A 21331-nucleotide genomic window follows, 5' to 3' on the forward strand; every position below is an offset into this window, starting at 1 on the left:
TGTTTACCATGGGAAACACCGCGATATCTTAGAGGTCTACTAAATGGACTCTTATTGTTACTTCTTCGAATCATGAAGAAATTATTGCTCTTCACTAAATTGTTCGTGAATGTATATGGTTAAAATCTATAATTATGCATATTCGAAGTGCATGTGATTTGAAGTCTACCACATATAAACCTACGAGAATTTATAAGGGTAATGCTGCTTGCATTGAACAAATGAAACAAGGTTCCATCAAGGGCTACAACACCAAGCATATATCGCGAAAGTGTTTTTATAATTTGCAATAATAGACTATCCTCAAGATCAAAGTAAATAAAGTTAGACCTGAGGACAATGTGGCAGACTTATTTATTACGTCATTGCCTAAATCCACATTCGAGAAGCATGTGAAGAACATTAGTTTACATACATCAGCCGAACTCCCATGATTGTAGCGATCAGGAGGAGACACTGACATCAGGAGGAGGATTTGATGTCTACATTCTTGATTTTGAAATGTAAAGGGTGTGTTGTACTTTTTTCCCCTTAGACCGAGGTTATTTTTGTCTCACTGGGTTTTTGTTACTTGGCAAGGTTTTTAATGAGGCAACTTGAGAAACACTAATGCTTGGACGACATAAGGGGGAGTGTTGAAGGAAATCCAAATTATGTGTGTTTGGCCCAAACAAGATTACTTATTCTAGTTGTAATAGAGTAGAATATTCTAGATCTCCTAATTTGTATTTGATTAGGATACATTGTACTACCAAATATTGTATATGTAATGCTCTATATAAAGTATTGAAGGAAAGAATCGTATATGATTAGGAGTTTATTGTGTATGATTCTGTAATATCTGTAATTAGTTGCTAGAGATCTTTTGCTATACTTAGGCCTAGAATAGTGGATCTGGTTTGTAAGACAACGCATATAAGTTGTACCAAGTTGTTACAGAAAAGTAAGAAAAAGAGTTTCTTCACAATCTTGTTTTTCTTCATGGTATCAGAGCATCGACTCTGAGGCATAATTTGAGGCAAGAAGCTACAAACAAACCCCCCATGGCAAGAGACGAAGATATGAAGCTGGTCGATAAGAACGCGGCCTCGGCGTCACAGAAAGTCCCAGAACCATGGGAGAACTCTAATCATCCACTCTTCCTCCATCATTCGGACCAGCCTGGCGCAGTCCTTGTGTCACAACCATTGATGGAAGATAACTACACAACATGGGTCCAATCCATGAGCATGGCCCTAACCATCAAGAACAAGAAAGGTTTTGTTGATGGAACTCTCAACAAACCAGCTGACAACCCTAATGAACAAAGGCAATGGGATCGTTGCAACACGCTTGTTAAAACTTGGCTGCTGGGAGCCATGTCGAAGGAAATTTCGGGCAGTGTGATTCATTGCAAAGATGCAAGAGGTATGTGGCTTGAATTGCAAGAAAGATTTTCTCATACTAACACGGTTCAACTGTTCCACATCGAGAATGCAATTCATGATTGTGAACAAGGTACGAACTCGGTCACATCTTATTTCACAAAGCTCAAGGGCCTCTGGGATGAGAAGGATGCACTTTGTGCATTTCCTCCTTGCAGTTGCGACACAGCCACAGAAGTGAAGACTTATATGGAGACACAAAAGACTATGAAGTTCTTGATGGGGCTCAGCGACAACTATGCGACGATACGAAGCAACGTAATAGGGATGGATCCTCTCCCTAGTGTAAACAAGGCATATGCAATGGCGTTGCGTCATGAGAAACAAGCAGATCGGTTTCTAGTGGGAAGTCCATAGCACCACCCGAGGCATCTGCTTTTTCAGTGAAAAAGACAAGTCGTGATATTAACCCAACAGAAGAGGCCAAATGTGAAAAGTGCAACAAGACCAACCACACCACAAAGAATTGCAGAGCACACCTTAAATGTACCTATTGCAACTAGAAGGGACACACCTATGAATATTGTCGTAGGAGAAAGGCTGCAATGGAAGGAGGACAAGCACGACCAAGAGGTAATCATGTGGCTTCCTCAAATGATGACAAGGAGACTATGAACACTTTTCCTTTTTCACAAGAGGAGTGCCAGCAGCTTCTGGGGCTCTTGAACAAAAACAAGCCTGCTTTGATCAATCAAGTTGGTAATGTACCAAATTATGAGGAACTTTCAGGTAAAGCTTTTTCTCTTTCACAAAATGGTAAAGAGACAATATGGATATTGGATAGTGGTGCCACGTACTGATCACATAGTATGTAGTCCCACTCTACTTACTTCACTAAAGCCTATTCATAATCGTTTGGTCAAAATTCCTTATGGAACCTCGGCACAGGTTACTCATAGTGGGACAATGGCTTTCTCTCCTCATTTCATTCTTCACAATGTTCTATGCGTTCCATTATTCTACCTGAACTTGATCTCAGTGAGCAAATTAGCTTTTGATTCATTCTATATTACCATCTTTCTCAGACAAATTTGTGTCATACAGGACCTACGTTCAGGGAAGATGATTGGGACGGGAACTGAGAGGGAGGGGCTCTACTGCCTCAATCCACCACAGAAAGGAACATGCAACGTGGTACATTCCAAAACACACAACCTATGGCACCAAAGACTTGGACACCCTTCTAGCAAAGTATCTTCATTGTTTCCATTTCTCACAAATAAAGCTTGTGATACAAGCAATTGTTCTGTATGCCCTTTCACTAAACACACTAGACACTCTTTCCCATTGAGCACTACTTCTAGTAAATCTTGTTTTGATTTAATCCATGTTGACATATGGGGTGGATACCATGTTCACTCACTCTCTGGTGCACAATATTTCTTGACCATAGTTGATGATTATTCAAGGAGCACATGGGTATACCTAATGAAACACAAATCTGAAACACGAACCCTACTCACTAACTTCATTCACTTGGTTGAGAACCAATTTGGTAAGAGAGTTAAGGTTGTACGAAGTGACAATGGTCCAGAATTTCAAATCACTGAATTCTATTCATCCAAAGGTATCCTTCACCAAACAAGTTGCGTGAACACACCACAACAAAATGGTGTTGTTGAGCGTAAACACCGACATTTACTAAATGTTGCTAGAGCTCTCCTTTTCCAAGCAAATCTGCCCAAATTTTTTTGGGGGGATGCTATTGTAACACCCTGACCCCGAAGCCTCGTCTCTCTCTTTCTACATCTATCCTCTATAGATGGTTGGTACGGAGTTGGGTAGCCATCAGGAACAAGATGGATAGGTTTTCCTTCTCTTTTTGCCTCCTCGAAGTCTCTCGACCCTTCCCCTACCACTAGCAAGAAATATACTACCACGTGTAGGCTTAGAGACCTACACATAGTTATAAAGATATAATTCCTTTCACTTTCTTTGAATACACATGGAGTGTTCAATTTCCTGATTTACTACCAGTAACTAATGTATATCTCATTTATATTTAATTTGTTTTAGTTAACTTCTCAATACCGGGTATTACAGCTATCCTCACTACAGCCTACCTAATAAACAGAACACCAACACCACTTCTTCAAGGCAAAACACCCTTTGAAAAACTCTTCCACAAAGAACCGAGTTACTCTCACCTACGGGTATTTGGTTGTCGTTGTTTCGTATCCACCCATCCAGTGAGACCTAGCAAGTTTGATGCTCGTTCTACTAAGTGCATTTTTCTCGGATACCCTCATGGTCAAAAAGGATACAAGGTATATTGCTTGAAAGATAAGAAAGCCCTAGTGTCACGAGATGTAATCTTCTTTGAAGATATGTTCCCTTTCCAAGTCAACCCTGATATTCTTTCTCCATCAAACACGGGTTTGTTTCCCCCACTAACTCAATCATCCCATTCCGATTTTGATCCCATCTCCACAAATATTCTTAGTGAACCAAACACCTCAAATCACTCTCATCCTACCATAACGCATCATGATTCCACATATTCCGTTGATACTCAATCTTTTGATACTCTACATCCTTCCACCACATCCTTGGATATTAACACACCATCAGATCCCACATCCTTAGATACTAACTCTTCTATATATGCTGCCAGCACCACCCTCACAGCCCTCACCATCACTACCACCACCACCACCACGTCGATCTTCTCGCCCCACCAAAACTCCAACCACACTGCAGGACTTTCATATTGAAGCAGCTCTCCCCTCACGGACCGGCTCATCACCTCCTTCGAGCCAGGTCGTCCCTTCAGGTACTGCTCACTCTCTCTCTAGTGTATTATCCTATGATAGACTATCTCCTCACCATAAAGCTTTCACCACTAAGATCACTATTCAGAGAGAGCCTACTTCTTTTTCTGAAGCAGTTCAAGACATCAAATGGCGAGATGCCATGCAGAAAGAAGTTCAAGCCCTTCAAGACAATAAAACTTGGAGTTTGGTATCCCTCCAGGCTCACAAGCGACCCATTGGCTGCAAATGGGTCTACAAAATCAAATACAATCCAGATGGGTCCGTTGAAAGGTATAAGGCACGATTAGTCGCTAAAGGATACAACCAAGTTGAAGGAATTGACTACAGAGAAACCTTTGCACCCATGGCCAAGTTAACAACAGTCAGAGTTTTACTCAGTCTTGCGGCCATGAAGGGCTGGCACCTCCATCAATTGGACGTCAACAATGCATTTTTAAATGGTGATCTTCATGAGGATGTATACATGAAACTTCCTCCTGGCTTCGGACGAAAGAGGGAGACTAGGGTTTGTAAATTACACAAGTCACTATATGGGTTGAAGCAAGCTTCAAGGCAATGGTTTCTCAAGCTCTCCACCGCTCTCAAGTCAGCAGGCTTCCAGCAATCTTGGTCGGATTACTCTCTATTCGTCCGAAACCATCAGGGTCGATTTACAGTCCTGTTAGTTTACGTGGATGATGTCATTTTGGCGGGAGATAGCTTGAAAGATATTACAGAAACAAAACTCTTTCTTTCGAACCATTTCAAGCTAAAGGACATGGGACAATTAAAGTACTTCCTTGGGATAGAAGTGGCGAGGTCCAAGCACAGGATTACTTTGTGTCAAAGGAAGTATGCATTGGAAGTTCTCGAAGATACAGGGTTCCTTGGAGCCAAACCCTCACGGTTTCCAGTTGAACAAAACATAACACTCACACAAGGAGGTGGAAACTTGCCGAGGGATGCATCCCAATATCGAAGACTCGTGCGAAGACTTATTTACCTCACTATCACAAGGCCAGACCTTGTGTATGCTGTTCACATACTAAGCCAATTCATGGACAATCCTAGGCAGCCGCACCTTGAAGCAGCGCATAAAGTGTTGAGGTATATTAAGCAAACACCCGGTCAAGGAATATTCTTGCCTTCCACGGGGCCCTTGGAACTGAGGGCATACTGTGATGTGGACTGGGCTCGGTGTAAGGACACGAGAAGATCAATAACTGGTTACTGCATCTTCCTTGGCAGTGCGCCCATCTCATGGAAGACGAAGAAGCAAAGCGCAGTGGCACGATCAAGCGCGGAGGCTGAGTATCGCTCCATGGCCACCACATGTTGTGAAATAACATGGTTGCGAAACATATTGAGGGACTTGAACGTTGGACATGCACAGCCAGTTAGATTATTTTGTGACAATCAAGCTACCATACACATAGCATCAAACCCTGTGTTTCATGAACGTATGAAGCACATAGAGATCGATTGCCATGTTGTGCGTGAAAAGGTGCAGAGAGGACTGATTAAAACAGTGCATGTCCGAACCAAAGAGCAGCCAGCAGACTTGTTCACCAAGCCACTAAGCTCGAATCAGTTTTCTGCATTATTAGGCAAGTTGGGTGTAATTAACATACACACCAACTTGAGGGGGAGTATTGAAGGAAAGAATCGTATATGATTAGGAGTTTATTGTGTATGATACTGTAATATCTGTAATTAGTTGCTAGAGATGTTTTGCTATACTTAGACCTAGAATAGTGGATCTGGTTTGTAAGACAACGCATATAAGTTGTACCAAGTTGTTACAGAAAAGTAAGAAAAAGAGTTTCTTCACAATCTTGTTTTTCTTCAGACATCCCTATTATCAATGAAAGTATCTCGATATTCTCCCAAATTCTCTTTTTCTTAAACACGTATTATCTAACAGCCGTTTTCACTTTTCTCTCAAAACCAAAAGTAATGGTAGAAACTCTAGACTATTCAAAATTTTATTTTAGAAAGGCAAAATAGCCAAATTACCCCCTGACTTTTCCCATGGCTGCCGATTTACCCCATGATATTTCAATTTTGATTATCTGCAACCTCACTTTTCTAATTGTTGCCAATTTACACCCTATCGTTATTTTTTGGACTTTCCATCCAATTTTCCGTTAACTTGGTTAGCACGTGAGGGGCTTTTTCGTCTTTTCAACTATCATAAAAAAAAATAAACAAACCAACACATCGTTAAAGAAATTAAAAAAAAAAATACAAAACTGTTCTTCGTTAAAAGAAGGAAAAAAAAATTGCCCTTTGTCGCTTCTTCCTTGTCCATCTCTTCTTCTTCTTCTTCACTCCCTTTATTTCAAGGTTGGTTGTTAGCTTGCAACTGATCGCTTAATTAATATTTGCTAGTCACATCAAATGATTGGATGATCATATCACTGAAGAAAAACCATCTTTGATCATTTAGGTTTCTGGTTTTCTTTTTCTTTGAAGGCCAGACTGGATTAATATTTCAAACATTCATATGAGAATTTGATCTTCCATGTTTCCAGTTGGAGGGGTTTGTATTGTGTATAAGATTGAGGAGCCATCGAACAAACTAAAATATTTATATGTATGGAATATGAAAATTAAAATTACAGCATGCATGTGAAGGTCATCTTGATTGATCCAAGTTGGGATTGTGTTATATTGATCTCGATAAAAGGAACATAGAGGAAGAGGTCATGCTGAGAAGAAGATAATTGAGAGATAGACAGAGAAGAAGAGGAGAGGATGAGGAAAAAAAAAACAACTGTGGGGGACGAATAGCAGTATTTTTTTTATTTTTTAACAAAGTAATTTTGTATTTTTTTTCTTGATTTATTAATATATGAGGGTAATATTGGAACATTAGAGGCAAAAAATTTATAGTTGGCGGGGGTGTACTAAGATTTTTGTTCGGTACAAATAGCAACACTCTTTTTTTTTTTTAAGGTGACAATTGCAGAGACGAAAAGACCCCTCACGTGCTAACTAAGTTAACGGAGAAATTGGATGGAAAGTCTAAAATTTGACTGTAGAGTGTAAATTGGCAACATTTAGAAAAGTGAGGGTGTAAATAATCAAAATTGATCAAAATTGAAATGTCATGGGGTAAATTGGCAGTTATGAGAAAAGTTATGGGGTAATTTGGCTATTTTGCCTTTTAGAAAATTACTTCTAACAGTCATTTTGAAACTTTAGTTTTCCATAAAGCTACATAGTTTTTCTTGTTCTAATAAGGCTAGTTGCATTCTCCATCCCTGACGGTTTTTCCCTTCCACTTAAGAAAACCAACTGCATCGAGGTCAAATTACAGATCAATCACACACACTCAAACGCACACACACACTCTCTCTCGGTTCCCAATCAAACTCCATTTACGTAATACTCTTTCACTTTCCTTCACCAAATCACTCTTTTGCCCTCTCCATCGTCTCTATGATTCGTCTCCAATTTCCAAGCCATGAATTATGATACTGGAAAACCTAATCCTACGGCGCACAGATCCCGCCCAACCTCGTCATCACAACTAATGTACGGACCTCTTATGGGTTCGAGCATGTGGTGGCTCGCTCCCAGTGACTCCGCCTAGCCATAAGCAGGAAATCACGCCTAACTATGCGGTAGAATATGTGAGATATTGCTGAAGCCAAGCTTGGATCCAAAGGCTAGCAGATTAGAATTGCATGCCTCCAAACTCTCCGTCATCTCTCATATAGAAGCATCATTTTTCTCCATCACAAGGTAAGCTACACTTCTTGACCGACTAGTCTACTGCATAGTTGAGAATATTATTGACTGTGTTTGGCGCAAAAACCAGTTGGCTTGCAAACTGTCTCTTTTGAGCGTATGCGCAGGCGTGCCAGCACCGTGGGGTGCAGTCGTCGGGGTAGTCCCTTGACCTGACTTCTTCTTCAAGCGTCTGTGGACGAGGAGAGCACCAACCTCGCCACAAGGTTCTTCTCTAGCCTTCCGGGGAAGGACTTCTTGCCTTACGGATAAGGACTTTGGGTGTGATCTCTTCGCGTCACCGAATCGATACTTAGTGTTTTAGACTAAGCAGAGCAATCACTGGGAAGTTTGGGAGAAAGCACGGGCTTGTGCTAAAGCGGGACTTTAGCTTCGCTGGGTTGCGAGGGCGTTACCCTTGCTTCGCTGGTAGTAACGGTGGCGGTTGCGCTAGCAGTCGGCTCCTGGGGAGACTAGGACTTAAAGTACGGTCGCCGGGTTGATCTGGTGATGCTGACAGTCGGCTCTTGGAGAGACTGGGACTGACGCGCGGTCACCGTGTTTCAACGAGGTTGAAGATTTGCTCCGGGGAGGCTTTGTAATCGCTAGGATTGATTGATTTGAGAGAGGTCTTTAATTCGTCCTTGAAACCTGGTATATATACCTAGGGTTTCGACTGCTCCTTGCCACAGAAGGATTATTGGTTGAAGTTTCCTATTCAATCCTCGCTACCCGACTCCAATAAGGTTTCGTTTTCCTTATGGATCACGGAATGGGTGAAGCTGTAACCCAAACCCGAGTTATTTTTGGGCCGCAGGTATCGGCCCGCTGTGCTGAATCCACTAAAGGATCTTGCCAAAATTACTTTTGGGCTCAAACATTGCCCCCCAGGCCCCGATATCAGGCCCACTAAGATGTAACTGATAGAAGGGGGCTAAAACGACACGTCCGGTGATCGAAACGATGTCATTAATGAAGGTAGCGTCTATTCGCTTGGCAAAACGTCTTTTCGTCGCATCGTTTCCCTCACAAAATCTTTTATTTAAATACCGCATCCAACTAGAGACCTGTCACATCAGAAACCCTTCCAGTCTCCTAAACCCAGAAATCTCTCGCTCCATCCCCGCTTTACAAAAACCCAGAAATGGCTCCCCCAAAGAAGGTGATCATCGATCAGGAAAAAGAACTCACCGAGAATGTCACTCGCACTTGGGGAGCCAACATCGGTGGCCGTTGTCGTATCCATACCTCCGTCCAAAGGCCTCTGCTTCTCAGGCTTTCAGACCATCACGCCGGACTGGGTCCGGCACCGTGAGACTCCATTCCTGCTGACGCTCTCACTCTCTATAGCCTGCCCATTCGTAGGCCCAATCAAGTCCTCCGGAGGACCCCTGCGGATTTCAGCAGTTGGGGTGCGCAGAACCATAGAGCAAAAATAGGGCATTGGCCATCCAAAATCAGCGAAGATGAGCTTTCCTGGTATCACGAAGTAAGAGCGCGAGATTTGGCTCGCTGGAACGAGGCAGGTATTACCACACTATTGATTTATGCTTTCGCCTTCCTCGCGGTGGGAATCGCTCACCACTCGCTGCCTTCCTTTGCTTCTGGCATACTGCTACCAATACCTTTGATTTTCAATTTGGTCAAATGAGCATAACCTTGTTGGATATCCTCACCATTACTGGATTGCCCATCGATGGCGAGCCCTACCTGCATGGCCAATTCGATTCTGACACCTTCTCATCAACCATGGACCAAACTGGTCGCAGTGCTCATAGCGGCTCTTACCCACGGTGGTTGACTTTCTATCGCAAGGAGCGCAATGCGACTGGTGGCATTGCTTTTCTGGAGTATTGGCTCTGTAAATTCATATTCTGCACTTCCTCCTGTAAGCCCACTGGTGCTTGGACTTTTCTAGCGACAGCCCTCTACAATGGCCGCCGTGTAGGATTAGGACAACCAGTGTTGGGTGCCCTCTACCGTACTCTATATCAGGCCACTATGCATCCTTTTGAGACCAGCATTTCTGGCCCTTTTTGGATCCTTGATTTCTGGATTCAAACTTATTTTTCATTCTTCCGCCGCGACGATATTCCACTACTACCACCGACTAATGCCCTTCTTGGTCAATGGTTTTGTCGCGATGCGAGGTATACATCTCCCCCCTATTCTGAATGCTTCTCATACTTGTATCTCCTGCACGAAATGTCATACTGCGATTTAATACTCAGTAGGAGATACCCTGCTCCTCTTCAAAATGGATTTCTTCCTGGGGCTCCCAATTATAATGATCGCGCGCGCTTGGCTTTTCGCCGCGCGATCTCTTGTTCAGATATTAGGCTCGCTGTTGATGAACTCAGTTATGAGCTCTATGCCCCCAACCATTTTGCCCGCCAGTTTGGTCTTATTCAGCTTGTGCCTTTTCCCCTCTATGATGCCTGGAATTTCTATACCTCTTGGCGACGAATTGGTCCCTCTGATGGGCCTCCGCCAGAGCAAAGCATGCTCGCACTGGTCGACCTCCCAGACTGGGCTAATAATATCGTCCCCGTGGATGGGACTGCTGAAGATTATGATCAATGGTGGGAGGAAGTTTCTGTTAACTGCTGGAGGCAAAGGGATGATGAACTCTTTGCGGCCATTTTCGAAGAATTGAGATATCCCTATGATGCTGATACTGAAGCACTCGCTCGCTTCCATGAAGATGAAGAGAGACCTCCACCACCCGAACCGGCTCCGCGACCTGCGCGAGCCCCGCGCTTGGTTCAAGCTGGAATTGTTATTCGCGAGCAACCTCCAGAGGTAATTGCCTTGATATGTTCTTTTGTTTCCTTTATCAACTCCACCTCCAACTCTGTTCCCTAACTCGAAGTTTATAGCAAGGTCGCGCACCACCTTCAGGCAGTCGCGCAGTGGGTGTCTCTCCGGCCACCGGTCCAGCTGCTAAACAAAAAGCAATACTGATCATGCCTGAAGTAGAGGATACTTCCTCTGACGATGATAATCCTCAGACTGTAAGGATTCTCGCTTTAGAACCTTTTTTATTTTAGCAGCTTTCTCGACGTCTAATTGACTTTGTTTAAATCTTGACAGATTGCCGCTGCTCTGGCACGCAAACGCAGTCGCCCTGAGCTCAGAATTGATCCATGGGCAGAAGACGAACCAACCGCTGATCGACTGGTAATGCCTCTCCACAGGAAACATTGATGCCTTGTCTTGTTATGTATGGTTTATAACGTTTCTCTGCTTCAGGTTCGTCGCAGGCTTTCAAGGCCAGTTGGGGAAGGATCCTCTGCTGCCAGCGAGGGTGTATCTGGTACAAACGCCCAAGAGACCAATGGTGACCCTCCCTCTGCGATCAATGCGGCAAACCAAATGCAACTTGTAATTCCAGAACCAGTTATAGTTGACAGTCCGCCTGAGGTTGAAGACAGGATGTCTCTCCTTCCTACCTTCCGCGAGGAACCCATTCCCCTTCTGGCATCGACGGCGCCTGACTTGGATCCACCCTTTGGTGAGGCTGCTCTAGCGCCAATAGTAGATTTCCGCGAGCCAGCAGTTGAGGAGGTAACTCTCTTAATCAAAAAATGTTCATCACCTTTGGCTCGGTTATTCTGAAAGTGCATCTTTTTTAGGGTCCAAACGCGGAAGCAACAGCAGAAGAAATAGCGAACGAGGATCCTGCTGAACCTGTTCCTAATGTGGTTGGCCAGGAACCTGCTTCCCATGCCCCCCAAGTCATTGAAGCTGGGGAACCTGAAGAATTTCATGAACCAGTGCCTGAAGCTATACCTGTTGCGGAGCCTCCTGAGGCCCCTGCCGCTGAGCCACCTACTCCGTCCACTTTAGAACGTTTAGCTCGCGTGCTCGAAGTGACCCCACCTGGGGTTGTAGATGAAGCCAGGGAAGGTCTTCGTCGCCTCTTGGGTCCCGATATACTGATTCCTGGCGCGCCCGCGAGAGTTTTGGAGTATCTAAGAGTGCTTCTTCGCGAGGACGCTGTCACTGAAGAACAATTCCAAGAGGTTGACCAACTGCTGCAAGATCTCCCACAAGGGCTTAACGAGAGGGCAGTCGCTAACGCGCAGGCCAGGCAGACTGAAACACACTACCAAGCTCTTACTCATCAAACTGACAATGCTCGTGGTTTTTTGGGTGATCAAGCTGATCTCATCAGGGATCTGACGCTTGAGAGAAACCACCTGAGATCCCAGATTCTTTCTTTTCAGGCCCGCTTGATCGATGTCACTGCTAGGCTTGCCCACGCGGAGCCTCAATTGGAACAACCCCTCGCTGCCTTCGAGACGCTGTCTCAAGAACTGGCCCAAGCCCGTGTGGCAGCCCAACAAGCTGCTGCGGATGCTAGCTTTCGACTGGACGAGCTCTTTCTCCGCTTGACCCGAGCAGGCCGGAGACTTTTGGGCCCCTAGTTATTCCATTACTGGGCCCATATTTGTATGAACATATTATTATTAATATCTAAAATATTTAGCCCACCTTTCTTGGCCCAAATACATGTTCAAATTTTCTGGCAGTTTAGCGTTTAATCCACCTTTATTGCTGTTGAAACTGTTTGAAAAGATATTCTCGAAACAAAGCGGTTATCTCCTTGAAAATTGCCCCGCTTCCCACGCGCTTTCAATCATCTTCATTTCCGAGATCTTTGCATTCAATTCCATCGATACTCTTATTGATGGCGTTGAACGTACTCCAACTGCCCCTCTTAGAGTTGAGACCACTGAAACTGGTCCTATAAATACTTGTGCTTGTGAGAAGAGAAAAACTCAAGCGAATATGGCTTTCCCAGTAATAGTTTCACAAACCCTACTTCTCTTCCTTCTGTTTCTGAAATCTTCTCCTCATGATTTCAGCCTCAAACCCAAATCCTTAGGTCTTATGGCTTAATCTCAATACCTGGGTAGGTCTCATGGCCTAATCTCAGGTCCATCCGCATGTCTTTGGTTTCTGGAAATCCGGATAGGAATCTCCGGTTCCAGTTAGGCTGAAGAACACGCGGTGCTCCTAAGGCGGCGGAACCTGATTCTGAGTGATCCCTCTCCTCAGATTTCTCGCGTGGAGCAGGCGGGAGAAGAGCGGGCGGCCACTCGAGGCCGATCGTTCTTCTTTCGCAGCCTACCTCTGGGGGCAGACTGTCTGACTTATGTTTTTCCCCTAGAGGTAGATGTGGTTGTGATTCGCGCTCTCCTGCAGACCATCTCCATCCCGGAGGGTAATGGATTATTTCCTTCCCTTCATCTCCAGTACAAATGAGAGCAGCTGCGACTCAGATCAGATAAGACATGTGGGTGAAGAGAGGGAGAGTGCTCATGATCATAGCACCGCCCCCTTGTCGCCGCAAGATTCAAGACTTCAGCAACTCAGCAACTCTTATGATTTTTGGGCCACTTTTGGCCTTGTAACCTGCAAATGTAATAGTTTCGATTTGTACTGCTTTTGGCCGCAAAGCCACTTTATGAATGAAAGTTTCTGAGTATTTTTGCAAAAGAAACTGCTATAAAATAAGGCCTCATGCATAGGCCATTACATATATATATATTCTTAACACATCTTGAACACATCTTGTCAAGAAATTTGAAATAAAATTGCTACAATAAGTATTGCTACAATATAAAGCCTCTGCGAAGGCCTGAATATATAGAATGTTGCCCCCCTAGTGTTCGTATGTGAAGTGAAGACAGGAGGCTAAGGCCACAGGAAAGGCCTGAGTAGGAATGGATGTTGGGAACTGACGAAGACTATGTTTGCCCCCCCCCCGTCTGAGAAGGGGAATCTGGAGTGTAATACCCCGAAAAATCCAAATTAATTTCCGTGGATTTTTAGAAATGATTTCACGATAGTAGGAGCGAGTACGAAGCTTGGAGAAGTTGTGGAATTAGTTCGAACGATTTTATTTTCGAAAACGAACGTTTTTAGGGGGTCAACAAAGTTGACTTTTTATACGTTCAAAATTTGGGAAAACTTCCTTCATGAAAGTTGTAGAGCTCGTCGATACGAGTTCGTGGACATGTGGAACGCAATATTCGGAGTTCGTATGAATAAGTTATGAATTTTTGAAAATTGGGAATTTTCTATAAATAGGAAATTTTCTGATTTTTATTTTCATTTAAGGACGAAAAAAAGTTCTTTTTGCGGAAAAGCCCCCGGTTTCCTCCGTTCTCTCTCTTCCTTCGACCTTCAGAACCCTCGGGTTCCGACCGACCCGACCCGGCCAAACGGTGGTCCTCCGGCATCCTCTGGCCACGGACCCGGCCTTCCCCGAGCTCGCCGTCGCACGCCCAGCCGCTCCCTGCCACCGTCTTGCCCCGCCGCTGCCCCCAGATGGAGATCGAAGCCCCCCCCCGAAGCTAGAACCCGACCCGACCGGAAAACCACTTTTCCGGCGTTGCACGGGCCGATCCTCCCCATTTTCGTGATCTCCTCCTCCCCCTGATTATCCCCATGTAAGCCTTTCATCACGATTTTGTGTATAGAACGCTAGATCATGGTTTGACTTTTTCGACGTCCCTGATTTAATCTGAATCTGATCAGACGCACGAGATTAATCCAACTTCAACGCTTGATCTAGGACGATCTAGGCCAAACCAGACTTAGCTCCAGGTATGGAAGTCGATCACCCTTTCATTTTGAACCAGTTTGTAGTTGGTCACTTTGCCATCTGAGGTGGTTGACCGGCGTTGACCGCCGCGTTGACCGCCCACTGACCACCGCTTGTGGCGGCGCATCAGACCATATTTCGAGTTTTCATTATCTAGGCGATGATCTATGCATCCATACGAGCGTTTTGATATATAACATGGTCATGTTAGAAAAAGTTGATAAATAGTGGATTTACGTTTTGACGTTACTATTTAACGTTTTTACGTTTATCTTCGGTTTACGATCTGTGAAGATCTGACCATCGGTTTTGCTTCAATTTTGGATATGTTGATCGTATGACTGTCCCGGTGACCTTGTGAGGTCACGGGCGAAGATCCGACCGTTGGATCTTCGTATAATTGAGAAATAGTGATTCGGAAGGCGATTCGTGAGAATCTGACCGTCGGATTTTCATATAATTTTGTGGAGATGTTAGTAAAGGCGATTCAGGAAGATCTGACCGTTGGATCTTCGTGATAATTTTGGAGGATGATCCTAAAGGCGATCCGTGAGGATCCGACCGTTGGATCATCATTAAATTCAGATCCGACCGTTGGATCATCGTTTAATTTGAATCTGAGCGTTGGATCGTCGTTTAATTACATATTTGAGTTGTTGGCTAAGTCAAGATCATTATTGGACTAGGTGATTGACGGTTTGAGTTGGTGGACGATTGTGGATCGTATTTTGAGCTGAATTGAAGACGCAGCGGGATTATCGAGGTGAGTAAACCTCACGTGGTTCATATTACGAACCCAATACAATTAATTGCTTTATTTTGTTGCAATCATATGAACTATTGTTGGTGTTACTAGACATTCCTGTGTGAATGTCTGTATATATATTATTACGTGAAATAATATGTATTGTTGGAGTTGTGTTGAGTTATTGTTGAGAAACAATATATTGTGAGAGATATTGAGTTTATTGTTGAGAAACAATATATTGTGAGAGGTGTTGAGTTTTATTGTTGAGGAACAATAAATTGTTGTGATCTGTGGAGATCACTAGGTCACGAGGTGACCATGGCATCTATTAGTGAATCACGCTCTCGTACCGGGCTGGTGGTTATTAATAGTATTAAATCGTAATCACGTCTGTGGCCGGACGAGTGGTTACGTTCAGTTAGAGCTCTAGTCTGTCTGCCAAATGTGGAGTGACCTTATGAGTGAAATTGAGAGTAACTCATAAGTGTCAATATATATATGGTAACCTTATGAGGGAAATTGAGAGTAACTCATAAGGGTCTATATATATATATATGAGTCTGTCTACCAAATGTTGGGAAATCTTATGAGCGAATTTGAGAGTAACTCATAAGTGTCTATATATATATATGAGAGTGAGTGATCTTATGAGCTAAATTGAGAGTAACTCATAAGTGTCTACATATATATATGAGAGTGAGTGATCTTATGAGCTAAATTGAGAGTAACTCATAAGTGTCTATATATATATATGAGAGTGAGAAAGTAACGTGGGTTTGTGGTAGTCTTGAAATCTAATAAATCAACAGTTCTTTCTTGTTTACTCATACTGGCTGTAAAAAGCTTACCGGGTTTTGTGTTGTTGCAACTCCCGGTACACTATTCAAATTGTGTAGCGGGTAATCCTACAGGACAGGAGAACCAGGACGGTGATCGTGCGGTTAGAGCAATTGTTAGAGTTTTACAACAATTGTAAGTTGTGAGGTGTGTTATGCTCATTTGAGCTTTATAATATATTGTGAGAGTGAATTGTAATAATGAACTCGAAGTTTCGAGATTTGGTTTTTTTGTAATTGTAATTATTCAGGTTTCGGATTTGAATTTATCATTCAAAATCCGGGGCGTGACAGTTTGGTATCAGAGCGTAAGGTGCATATTTGGTGATGTGTCAATACCTTCCGAGTGATGGCCCGTCTGCAGCGGATCCCCATCGTGTGCTCTTCGGTATTGGCTAAGTCATTGGGTATGCGTGAGTGTTGGGAGTTGTTTAGGCCGCTAGGTCGTTTAGGGAACGTGAATACCTTCCCTATAGTATTGACTTGGTTAATATGAATTTGTATTTGACTTATACTGTGTTTTAAGTGTTATACATGTCTTAGCCAAGCATACTATACTCCTTAGGTGATGGAGATTCGAAGGGGTTGTACTTAGAACCTTACAGTTGTCTTGTAGGTTCGTATTGGAATAAGTTCAGTGGCCGCGAGTTACAATCCTTGAGGAATAGGAACCTCTTGATTCAACTCTGTTAAGTCAACGAGGATTGTTTTATGGAAATGAGGTTCTTTTGATTGTTGAAGTGTTTGGTTGAAGGCATGATGTGGATCTATGCACGTACCTAGTGTGGATACGAGTATTGATTGATAGAAGTTTACCTTCTTAAGTTAGACGTACATATGTTTTTGGATGAGATGTACATGTCAAATAATAGATATCTTGTTTTGTAATGAGATGTCCTTGTGGAGTTTGTTAGTAGGGTTGAGGTTAGGGAAGAAATTATTGTGGTTACTTCTTCCTTGTGCTTGTAAGTTGTTAAGCAGGGTTTAAGGTGCGAGACAAGAATTTTATTTTGTGCTCGATGGTTAGAGATGAGAGACCATTGTTTTGGGTTGTCGTTGAGTACTATAATTCCTTCAGAATCAAGATTGTTGGTAGAATTGGAATTAGTAGTAGTTTTGGTGATTCGGAATTTGAATTGAGTTCGCGAGATGTGTCTTATATACGTGGTTGATGTTGCTTGCATCATTTTGGAACGATACGTTACGATTCACAAGGAAAACTGGATCTGAAATTTATTCATTTGAACACCATGGGTTGATGACCTGACCGTGACTTGTGAATATAGTTTTGTTCAAGTGAATGAAATTGAATTTTGAGGCCTATGTATGGTGCAAGAAGAAGCATGGAGGACATGTTAGAGTCAGGCAAGGGTTTGCCTTTGGTGATTGATTTTAGGTGATATAGTTAAACGCAATTTCAGATATTGATTTTAGTGACTTTGTTAGGTATCCATAGTGGTTCAAGTGAATTACTATGTGATATGGAGTTTGATTCGATTTCTGAATCGCTAAATGTTAGGGATTGAATTGTGGTGAGTTTTTGTTGAAGCAATTGATAGATCGAATTATCGAGATTCTATAAGAGTTGTAAGAGTAACTCTAAAAACGTGGGTTTTCCTAGCTAACTCAGGATGTGTTTAGCTTTATAAATCCCTAATCCTATCGATGAAATTGTTGTGTTTGGTTTGACTCAGAGGATACTAGCTAGACCTCGATGCGACTTAATTGATTGTTGGATTCTTTTTGAGTGATTGTTTTTATTGCATCATTATGAAAGATGTGTGCAGTAGAGTTGTTTATGGTTTTGAAAATAGTATTGGGTGACCAAGGTTCGATCCTTGGTGTTGTTGTTGGTTAAACAAACAGGAAAGAAAACATGCACACCATCTTATTGAGTTTATATTACAAAAAAAAAAAAAAAGAAAAAAGAAAAAAAAAAAAAGAAGAAAAAGGAAAACGAGGACTATGCTGTACTAAGCCTAGTCAGCAGCTCCGGATGGGTTGAGGCTGAGCTCAAGAGAAACTGGAGATCCACGGTTGTAACCGCCTGAGCCACCGAAATAGTAATCATGTGCACTACCTTCCTCGGAAGTAGTCTTCAGGTTACCAAAGACGTCCTCGCCGTGCACGGGGAACAGAGGAAGAGTTTGAACCTCCTGGTGATCTCCTCCTCGTTGTTGCAGGGATGTTTGTCCTCCTGTTGTGCCAAAAGAGTTGTACTAGTATTAGTGTTGAAGTGTGAGGAAGAATATGAAACAGAATTTAAATCAAGAAATCCTTCATTACCAGTAGAATAGGTGGAACCAAAGTTGAGATCAATGGATCTACCATCATCAGTAGAACTAGTGGACCCAAAATTGATGTCAATGGATCCACCAGCTGGCCCAAAATTGATGTCGATGGATCCACCAGCACCAGTAGAACCAGTGGACCCAAAATTGAGATCAATGGATCTACCAGTACCAAGAGAACTAGTTCTCATGGGCACTGGAGCAGCCTGATTACACCTATTCATCTGCTTCTCTCGAGCCCTGACGTTCTGGAACCAAAAGTAAATGTTCTTACCCTCAACATGCCCATACTGGTTCAGCTGGAGACAGATCTCGTGAATCTGCTCTGTAGTTGGGCACTTAAATCCCTTGACATAGTAAAGATCCTTGAGGATTCTTATTTGTTCTGGAGTAGGAATCCACCTGGTACGGCTTCGCCAGAAATCCATGTTGGCACTACTTCCAGCTGCTTGGGTGTTTCCTCCCTCCTCTGTTGGTTGCTGTTGTTGTGGTTCCATTTGTTGCGGGGTTTGGAGCTCCATTAGTTGCAGAGTTCGTGGCTCTTGGGTCATGGGGTGAGAGGATGTGGAAATCGAGGAATACATGGTTTAGTGTTTGAGGGAGATTTTGTTAGAAGGATTGGAGTTGTTGAACTGGTGATTGGAGATCTGAGATTCTCAGAGGAAAGATGAGATCGAATCTTCAAATGGAAGAAAAGATCTGAGAAAGAAGGATTGAAGATTTGGAGGAAAATATTGAAGATCTGAAAGTTCAGAGGAAAGATGGGATTGAATCAACTAGATGGGAGAGAAGATCAGAAGAGAAGGATTGAAATTGATGAAGAAAGGATTTGAGAAGAGAAAGGCTGAAGAGTTGAGAGAGAAAGACTTGAGCTCGGAAGAAAAATTTCTTTTCTTTTGGAGTGAACAGTTTTTCTCCAGAATGCACCTATTTATAGAACAAGGTGAGCAGATCTCCACCGTTGGATGAACGATCTCAGAATTTGAATCCACGCGTTGGATTAAAGTCGCCCCGAAACCCGGAAAAGCTGTTGGCGCGTGTTGAGCGTGTAAGGGGACAGGCCGAACCTCGAGACGCTGTGGCAGACAGCTTTAGCCGAAAGTGATTTGCTTTCCGTAAATCACGGAAGAGACGTGTCGTGGCACGTGGAGTGTACCGACAGTTTGTTGTTATTCTATCGCTTATGATAGAATAAATAAAAGAAGTTGCATGGATAGTAACGAGAGCAGCTGGTGCTCTAGTGGTTGAAGAGCAAGGCTCATGTACAAGAGGTCAGAGGTTCGAACCTTGCCTCTCGTTTATTTTTATTATGTTCGCTTATGACATAATAAGTAAAACATTTGTACACATTATATTAAGCACAGCTTGTGCTCCAGTGGTTGGTGGGCAAAGCCCTTGTGCAGCAGGTTAAGGTTTCGAACCTTGCCTCCCCCGTTATTTTATTTATGTCGCTTATGACATAATAAATATAACACGTGAGCATATATTAATGAAGGCAGCTCTTGCTTCAGTGGTTGAGAGCAAAACCTTCGTGTTTGAGGTCGGGAGTTCGAACCTTACCTCTTACAAATATTTTTGGATCTCGTATATGCTTGATATACGGACGTATATACGGTATGTACGGTATACATATGTATATACGGTCTGTATGGTATGTATACTTATATCCAGTTGTACAGTATGCATACGTATATACGGTCTGTACGGTATGCATACGAATATACAGTTGTACGGTATGCATACGTATATACGATCTGTACGGTATGCATACGTATATACGGTATGTACAATTTCATACCGTAGCCGAGCTGGAAGTTGGTGGGCCGATTGGTAGGCCCAAATAGTAAGCCCAAATAGTAAGCCCAAATGGTAGGCCCAAATGGTAAGCCCAATTGTTCGGCCCGAATAGTAGGCCCAAATGTTAAACCCAAAGTGGTTTGGGCCGGTTCGAAATGTGGATGGTCCGATTTCTTCAGGCCCAATTGGCCAGCCCTAATGCTTAGCCCAAGGATTGAACAAGCCCAAGTCATCGTCACTGGGTGACATATTTTATTGGCGTGCTTTTGGGGATGATTTGTTTTGAGTGATGCATCTCTATTGTTGTGAAGAAAGGTGCATGCTTGAGTTTTACTATAGAGATTTACCGTGATGCTAATTGAGTAGCGAAACACTTTGTGGGAGTGTTTACTGTGCTTGTATGCCAGTACAGAGTGATGATCTATGTGAAGATCTATGTGAAGATCTATGTGAGGATCTATGAGATGATCCATGTGACGATTTTGTGTATGTGATGTGGAGTGTTGTTGAGCAGTTGTTTTGTGAATTTACATTGTGATGAAAGGATTTAGTGGCCCTAGGAATGTATTTTTATACAAAGGATTGTGGCTTTGTAGATTACTACAGATTTGGAAAAGATGGAGATTCTATGATTAGGTCAACCTTAATCGAGAGGAATTGACTTACGCTCAAATTTCGGGACGAAATTTCTTTAAGGAGGGTAGATTGTAATACCCCGAAAAATCCAAATTAATTTCCGTGGATTTTTAGAAATGATTTCACGATAGTAGGAGCGAGTACGAAGCTTGGAGAAGTTGTGGAATTAGTTCGAACGATTTTATTTTCGAAAACGAACGTTTTTAGGGGGTCAACAAAGTTGACTTTTTATACGTTCAAAATTTGGGAAAACTTCCTTCATGAAAGTTGTAGAGCTCGTCGATACGAGTTCGTGGACATGTGGAACGCAATATTCGGAGTTCGTATGAATAAGTTATGAATTTTTGAAAATTGGGAATTTTCTATAAATAGGAAATTTTCTGATTTTTATTTTCATTTAAGGACGAAAAAAAGTTCTTTTTGCGGAAAAGCCCCCGGTTTCCTCCGTTCTCTCTCTTCCTTCGACCTTCAGAACCCTCGGGTTCCGACCGACCC

At 42.9% G+C, this 21331-nt stretch overlaps 1 protein-coding gene across 1 annotated transcript; it reads left to right on the forward strand.

Moving 5' to 3' along the window:
* Positions 1-1043: 1043 nt before the first annotated feature.
* LOC133714607 (uncharacterized) lies at positions 1044-2224 on the forward strand. The gene is made up of 2 exons (XM_062140760.1): positions 1044-1759; positions 1957-2224. Exons 1-2 carry the CDS (start codon positions 1044-1046, stop codon positions 2222-2224), a joined length of 984 nt encoding a protein of 327 aa, XP_061996744.1.
* The last annotated feature ends 19107 nt before the right edge of the window (positions 2225-21331 follow it).

This window comes from Rosa rugosa, chromosome 6, assembly GCF_958449725.1.
Source record: "Rosa rugosa chromosome 6, drRosRugo1.1, whole genome shotgun sequence".
Taxonomy (NCBI): Eukaryota; Viridiplantae; Streptophyta; class Magnoliopsida; order Rosales; family Rosaceae; genus Rosa; species Rosa rugosa.